Source organism: Grus americana, unplaced genomic scaffold (genome assembly GCF_028858705.1).
Source record: "Grus americana isolate bGruAme1 unplaced genomic scaffold, bGruAme1.mat scaffold_569, whole genome shotgun sequence".
Lineage (NCBI taxonomy): Eukaryota > Metazoa > Chordata > Aves > Gruiformes > Gruidae > Grus > Grus americana.
In genome coordinates, this window is record NW_026561806.1 from 44,761 (window position 1) to 52,472 (window position 7,712).

General features: G+C 56.2%; 1 protein-coding gene across 1 annotated transcript; it reads left to right on the forward strand.

The window, feature by feature from the left end:
• The first annotated feature begins 1,266 nt into the window (after positions 1 to 1,266).
• LOC129200852 (stearoyl-CoA desaturase-like) lies at positions 1,267 to 5,949 on the forward strand. Its single transcript, XM_054812103.1, has 2 exons — positions 1,267 to 1,586; positions 5,376 to 5,949. Exons 1-2 carry the CDS (start codon positions 1,560 to 1,562, stop codon positions 5,769 to 5,771), a joined length of 423 nt encoding a protein of 140 aa, XP_054668078.1. The 5' UTR covers positions 1,267 to 1,559; the 3' UTR covers positions 5,772 to 5,949.
• Positions 5,950 to 7,712: the final 1,763 nt, after the last annotated feature.

Here is a 7,712-nt window from a genome sequence, read left to right on the forward strand (position 1 = left end):
CCCCGCTATGTCTGAGCCCAGGGACAGACTCTACAAGATCAAGATGTCTCTCGGTTGTCCCTCTGCACCTCGTGTGGTCAGCTCCATCGCTGCAGGATAGCTGCCTGGACAGCAGATGTGTCAGGGGGATGTGGACACACTTCAAAACGGCTTTTGACATCCCTGTTCCACTCCCAGAATGACTCATGTGTCAGCAGGGCCGGGGGCCGGGGGGGGGGGGGGGCAGAGATTGAACACGGGGCACACCATGAGACAGGGAAGGAGCTGAAACAGGTCCTGGCCAGGGGGATGGCACTAGGGCACCCCAAGCCTTGCTGCCAAACAGCTGAGGGTGCCTGGCACGGTGACCACACGGTGGGGTTAGGAGATCTGCCTCCAGGCTCTGCCACCAGCGAGGTTTTATTTCTAAGGGCTCTCTTTTTCACTTTTAATGGTGGACATCTCCTTGGGACAGAGCTTGGATTTTCCTGTTGCTGGCATTACTGGCTGGCGAGAAGGTTGTTATGGAAAATAGCTGATAGCAAACTGAGCCGCTGCTTTTTCCTTCTGCTCTCTGCCCCAAAGGAACTGTGTTCTGGTGGGAAATGGCCAGGATTCATTTTAAAACATCAACAGCCAACGTTTTCCAGACTGTTGTTGCTTCCCGAGATAAACCGCACACAGATATACATGCCTATCCGGATATACAGTTGTGGGTGTGCTTTTCTTTGCAGAGAGGTATGATTTATATCTACATACATATATAATGCTCCCCATACAGATCCCCTGTACGGAGCAGATGTTTTACGCTGAAGCCCCTTCTTGCCCCGCCGCACTCCGCAGCCAGCTGGGGAAGGGGTTGGGGCTCCATCACCCCTCGGGCGCCTCCTCCTTCATCAGGGGCAGCCCCCGCGGCGGAGAAGGGGGACATGCGGAGGGCCGGCAGCACCCCCCGCGCAGGCCGCGCTGCGCTCCCCACGGCGGGCGCGGAACCGGGCGCGCAGGGTGCGCGCCGCGAGGAGCGAACAGCAGATTGCGGGCAGCCAATGGTGAGGGCAGGCCGAGGTGGCACCAAATTTCCTGCAGCCAATCGGCTCGCGAGGGGGAGGGGGAAAAAAAAAAACCGAGGAAAGAAAAAAAAAAAGAAAAAAAAAGGCAGGCAGGCATCATGAGAGAGCCTGGCCCTCGCCATCCTCCTCTTCCTCAGCATCCATCCATCCCTCCTTCCTTCCTTTCTCCCGCCCCCCGCCCCGCCTCCCCTCCCCGCCTCGCCTCCCCTCCCCGCCTCCCCTCCCCTCCCCTCCCGGGCACGCCGAGAGCCGGGCCCCCGCCGCGACTCGCCGCGCTGACCCCGCGCATCCCAACCGCGGGCAGGGGGTCACCGGGAGGCCGGGGCGCAGAGAGCCCGGCCCCGCCAGCCGCCAAGCCAGCAGCCCCGCTTAAATACCTCCGCGCCCGCCTCCCTGAGCCGCACAGCTCGCCGGGCGAGGGGCCGACAAGAGCCAGCCTCCTCCCGCCACCGCCGCCGGGGACCTGCGCGCCCGCGTACCGCCGCCGAGGAGCAGAGACAGGGCGGCCCCATGCCTGCGCACTTGCTGCAGGAGGAGGTAAGCGGGGGGCAGCCGGTGGGCCCGGGGGTGCGGATGCTCTGTCTTGCCCTCGCCCCTTCACCTCCGCAGCTCCGGCAGTGGTGCGCTGCTGCTGTCTCGGGGAAGAAGGTCTGGGCATCCACGCGTGTCCGTGCACGCACACATCCACGTATGCACACGTATGTGTGCGCGCGTGTCCTCTCTGTGCCGCTTCTCAGCCGTGAGGCGAAGTCATTCGGTGCTCACTTGAGACATCACCCAAGCCTCGCGGGAAGACCGTGAATGAAGCGGGGATCGCCGCCGCTGGGATTATCTCCCCGCGGAGTCTCTGCCCTCGGATAGACCGAGCATAAAACACAGGTTTATCTTAAAAACATCCGCCTGAGCGTGCTGGTGAGGGCTGTTCAGGAAGGTCTTTTGTGCCAAGAGGTCGTGGGGGTTTTAGTAATGCTCAGGCTGTGATTTTTTTTTTTTTTTCCCTTCTCTTCCTCTTCTCTTATTTTTTTTTTTAAATAAGTAAAGGGCTTTCACTTGCCGCATTTTTAAGGCAAATGTTGCAGCAGGGAGCGTCTCTAGGACAGACGCAAGGTGAAAGCGGCCAGCTGCCCAGATGAAATGAATGACTGTGTCCGCATTGCCTGAGCCAAGCAAATGTGCAATGGGGAGACTGCCCATTTTTGGTAACAACCCGGCACCAGGAAGACAGGTAGAGTTGCTGGATCTTTACAGATTTGATTTTTTTATTTTTGCCCCTCCTGGCAGCCACCCTTTGCCTGAGGGGAGGCAGGGGCTTGATTCTGGTATTCCCGCTCCCGCCTTCTCATCCTTCCCCCTCCTGCCTATGCAGAGGAGTGGAGGTAAATCACAGCCCTGCTCTCTGGGCTGTGGCCAGCACGCAGGATCTCCCCCGGCCCTTTTGTGCAGGTGCCGTGACCTTCCAGGGATGCTGTGATGGAAAGCACTTTCCTCCTCTCCGCACCCGAAACGGATGCCAAGGGCAGCGTGCTCAGACCACGTTTCATGGTGTTGGCACGTATTTTGGGGCATATCCTGGAGGCTGGAAAGAATCCTGTCCCTGGGTCACGCTGGGCATATTCAAATATAGTGGACCCGAGATGGAGTGCCCTGGGGCCCCTAGGCTGAACCCAGCACCGGAGCCTTTGAGCTGCAGTTGGTTGTATAAGCTGGCTGGGTGCCAGGATCACCTATGGCGTGTTCAATGCTGGTGGGGGGTGGGGGGGTGGAGATGGGGGAGCACATCTGTTCTGCAGATGAGAGCTGCAAAGTCATTCAGAAATGAGGGAGAGCTGATGAAAATGATTTAGTTGGCCTCCTCCCCCTCTCAGCTCTAGACCCCAGATCAGTCCCCATCCCATTTTCCTCAGGGAGAGCCGCAGGAGCCACTAGGACCATAAGGGGATAAAAATCCGCTTTCTTTCCTCCTCATTTCCCCGGTCTCCAGCTAAATAGCTGCCCACTCGCCCTCCCTCTTCCCCCCAGGCTCCCCCTGCCAAGTCTGTAATGGTGGAGCTGTGTTTTACAGCTGCTTTATAGCCCTTTTGATTTCAGGTTAGTTTACATGTGAGAAATGACCGGTTCCATTATATCAGTGTAATTCCAGCAGCATAGGTCTGCTGGTAAAATTCCTCATGTGGCTCCTATGACTCTGGAAGAAGAGGGTTTTTTCCTCTCTGCTACTTCCTTTGCCCTCTCCCTCCTCCTCCTCCTCCTCCTCCTCTGCCCCTGTGTAACTTTGACAGTGACATAAGCTATCGCAGAGGAGGAAAACTGCAACTCCAAGCCCACACTCTTACTCTGGAAGCAGCATGTCCATATGGGGAGCGTTGCCCGTCTAATTATACCACCAGATCTCTGTTGGGAATTTTTCCTGCATAGACAAGTCTTAGGTCTTTTTGGTAGATTGTCTTCCAGCCAAGGAAGAAAATGGTGCCTTCCTGCCAAAATGCCAGATGAGAATATCTGACGCTTTGGAACGGGCAGGATTTTTCCTTGCCTAATCTCTGGATGAGAAGATGTTTCTCATGGCTGGTTGGTTTTTTTTTTTTGGAGGGGGGGTATTGCCTCTAAATTCTCCAGCAGCTCAGAGTATCACAGCCTCTAAACATTAATTAGGCAAGCAGGCAGAGACAGCCTATAGCTGGGATGCAGTGGAGCCGCTCCCGAGCTCAGCAGCAGCTGCCTGGGTTCTGTGAAAGCAGCAGGCTGCTTCGTGTCCAGGTTTTTTCCTTCCTAACCTCTGATTCCAGAAGGAAAAACTTAGAGGGCTCCCCCTGTAGAGATCATTTTACTTCCCAAATGTGGGGAATCTGTCAGCTTTGCCAGCTCCTCCCCGTAGGAAGGTATGTCTGTAACCCTCTAGTTTCTACCCTTGGGAAAGGGAGGAGTTGGGGTGGCCACGTAAGCCGCCTGGCCTGATTTTAATGCCTCCCCCGGGAAACTAGGCCATGGCGGGACGGTGGTCTGTTATGAATCTGGGTGCCTGGGTGGGAAGCTGCTGCTAATTCAGGAGAGATTTCTATGGGGAAAGGAGGTTTCCCAGCTTGGCCATGCTCCCTCCCGCGGTCCCGGCTCTCCCGTTCCTGCTGGCTGACCTTTATTGCCCCTTCGCACGTGGAGGCGGCGGTGCGGCTAGCAGAGGGACGAGTCCTTCGGGCAGGTTCCCAGGAGGCGAGGGGATGGGGGCGGCGTGCCCTCCCGCCGCTGGCGTCCCACGTGCTTGGCACCCCCGGGGTCGAGCCCCGTTGGGCGCTTTGGGCTCGAGCCTGCCAAAGAGATGGAGATGGAAATCGGTGATTCAGGGTTCAGTGAGCGGTCTCATTAGGGTCAGTCCTGCCTGCTCCTTTCGTCATGCATGCCTGATCGGGCAGGCTGTCTGTCACTCAGCCGGGGCAAACAAGCGTGTGCAGAGGGAATGTGGTGTCGCAGTTACAGGAGGGCGCCGGGAGCCAGGCTGAGCCAACCTGCTGCTTAAAACTTCCTCTCTGCACGCTGGTGGCCTCGGCTCAGAGGATTGTCTTCCCGTGCCTCAGTTTGCCTGTGGGTGGAAAGCGGGAGAGGGATAAGAGGCTTAGCAGCAGCTATGGGATAGGACGTTTAACTGGAAGCACACTGCTCGACTGCTTCCGTCCACTATCTCCGAGCATGTCGGGGCTGCCACGTCCCAGCCTGGAAGGTGAGGCAAGGGGAGATGAGAAGGCACCCCAGAGGAATCTCCCTGTGGCTCTTGCTGACATTGCTGACCTAGGGATTGGGCGGACACAGAGAGGCAGGATATCTGGAGCAGCCCAATGATTTATAATAAAACCGTGTTTCAGACCATATTCCTCTCCCACCTCTTTGTTCATTCACAAGATTTCCTTTATTGTTGTCTGCTTATGCGCAAGCCCAGACCGCAAGCCCACCTAAAAACGCCCACTAATAAAACTGAAGGAAAACAAAAATCCTTGCAGCCTGCAAAGGATTTCACCAAAGCCACTGGTGGAAAAAAGACTGGCTTTCAAGTCTTTTGCTTTACTTTCTGCACGCTGTCCATCATTCCCCTCCTCTCCTCAGAGAGATCAGGCCCCCTCCCTCTCAGGCCATGACTCCATGGGGCCAGAGCGGGCTCTTCTTGGTGCCAGGGGCTCAGCTGAAAGAACGGAGCCTGCCAGGGAAACTGCAGGCTACGAGTTTTGGTACTGCCGGCCTAGCTGTTCGTGTTTCTATTCCCTGCATTGGTAACCACCAACTTCTTGTTTTGTTTTCCCTTTTTCCTTTCTTGAAAATCTCCGTTGCCACCTCTCGAAGGAGTTCTCCTCCGCTTCCAGCACCACCGTCGGCACCGTCACCTCCCGGGTGACCAGGAATGGAGATGCCGTCACGGAGAAGGACTTCCTCAATCACGAGGAGCTGGCAGGAGACCGGGGCATGATAGACGATATCTTTGATGAGACCTACCGGGAGAAAGAGGGCCCCAAGCCCCCCATGCGATACGTCTGGAGGAATATCATCCTCATGAGCCTGCTGCATCTAGGGGCCGTATTCGGGTTGATGCTGATACCTTCTGCAAAGATCCAGACGCTGGCATGGGGTAAGCACCTTCCTCCATTTGTTTCTTGGCATCTGCAAGCCCCTTATGGGTCGAGGTGGTATTTTTGTTTTCCTCCAGGCCCACACACTCGGGGAGGAGAAAGAAGGAAGTAGAAGCCTTCTGTTAGAAGCAGCTACTCAGCCAGCTTTGCAGCAAGCTGTGGGAGGGCTTGCTAGTGTCTCTTGTAAGGTCATGCATGAGAGGGAACGATTTGGCAGGGGACTGCTTGGCTGCTTAGAGAGCAAACTTGATTCACAGGCATCAGGCTTGGAAGTAGCCCGCACCCAAATGCACGGCCACTTCTAGGGTGAAGCATAGAAAATGTTTGATGGAGTACTGACAGTCCCAGAAAGTTAGGGAGAAAGATGCTAGCAAGAGCACTTTAAGGGGCGGCTGGGGAGGCAAGGTACAGGGCATCGTTCGGCACGAGGCTGCTGCCCAGAGACAAGAGCCATTCCTGTTCTTACCAAGGGAGGGTAAATCACGCAGAGCCTCCACGGGTGTGAGGGAAAAGAGGCAAAATCCGGTTGTGCTGAAGATAAAAGTCAAGAGTTAAGTTGGAAGCTCAGGTCTTGTATTATTCTTACGAAAGCACAGATTAGCCCCCATCCTCCCGGAACTAAGCCTGACAACTTTCAAGAAATAAATAAGCAGCTCTCCAGGCAGCAAATTCCAGTGGAAAGCACATCCCAGCAGAAGGTAGCTAGGCGAAGCTCCCCTTTCTCAGAGACCTTGTCCTGGGTAGGAACCAAACTTCTCCTTTGACTGCTTGAAAGGCAGCTGGGCGCAGGGCCCACGCTGCAGGGGAGCCTTGCTTTCCACGAGCCTTTGTGTGGACCCCTGGAAGAGTCAAGAAGCCAAACGGCTCCCAGTGGGGAGGTCGAGAGATTGCATCCAGCCCCTGCCTTCCTGTAAAACAGCATCCTGAAACAAAAAGCCACAGTCTAGTTTGAGACCTGCTGGCATGGCTTTTGGTTTCAGCGGTGGTCCTGCAAAGAGCTCAGCGGGGAGCAGGGTCCTGGCCAGCCCAGCTGTGGACAGGCCCTGGAGCTAGTCACCTGGTCTGTCATGCTCTCAAAGTCCGTCCTCCCGATGGCTGCAAGCAGTGAGCATCACAGCTGGACCGGGAAGGAGATGGCTCCCTGGACAGCCAGGCTGACTCTTTTAAAACCTCCTGGACCATCTCACAGGCAGAGGCCGGGGGGAGGAGCATCACTGGAGGCTACAGGACTCGGTCAGAGGCTGGCTACAGCATCTGCAAAAGCAGAGGCGCCGACACCTTCCCTGTGCAGCCAGCACGGCCTTTTGGGGTGTGGGGGGCATTATGAAAGAAGACTTTGCTGGGCCTTTCCCTTGTGAAAACCTGACAGGCTGTGCTTTTAGCTGGGGTGGCAGCACTGGGCAGAACGTGCAGCCTCAGCATGACCTTGGAGGAGCGTTTCAGGGCTCTCGGTCCTGCTCTGTGTGTCCCATCCCTGGGCTCCCAGCTGGAGGCCAGGCTAGGAAGCTGCTGGCTTCTCTCTCTCTCTCTCTCTCTCAGCTGACAGCCTGGGTCCTCCAAGCCCAGCCAGATGTTCTCAGGGCATTGGGGCAAGGAGGAGGGAAAAGGTGAGTCGAGTTTACTGGTTTCATGTCAAGCTGTTGAGATGCACCGTGATTTCCAAATCCATCCAACCCTTCTCCCTTGAGCTCCGCTGAGACACTTAAGTGGGCTCGAGCATCTTGATCTAGAAGGTTAATGCTGCTTTGCATTCTGCTAAGCCCCACCTTACCGCAAAATGGTCTCTGAGGCAGTGTCTCTGCAACCGCGTGCCTGTTCGGGAGGTCTGTATGGCATCCCATGGCACCTCCTGGGAATCTGCCTGGCTTTTTACCTGATGCCAGTCCCTCCTGCTCCCCTCCCTCAGTCGACTCTGAGGTGAAGTGCCAGTTGCTCTCCTGCCACTGTGAGGCACTATGAGATTCCTTGGTGGCTTCTGGAATGACAGCTGCTCAGGGAATGGGAGAAGGACACAAAGTTTGGGGGGACTGCACTGTTCTGGACTGGCTGCAGA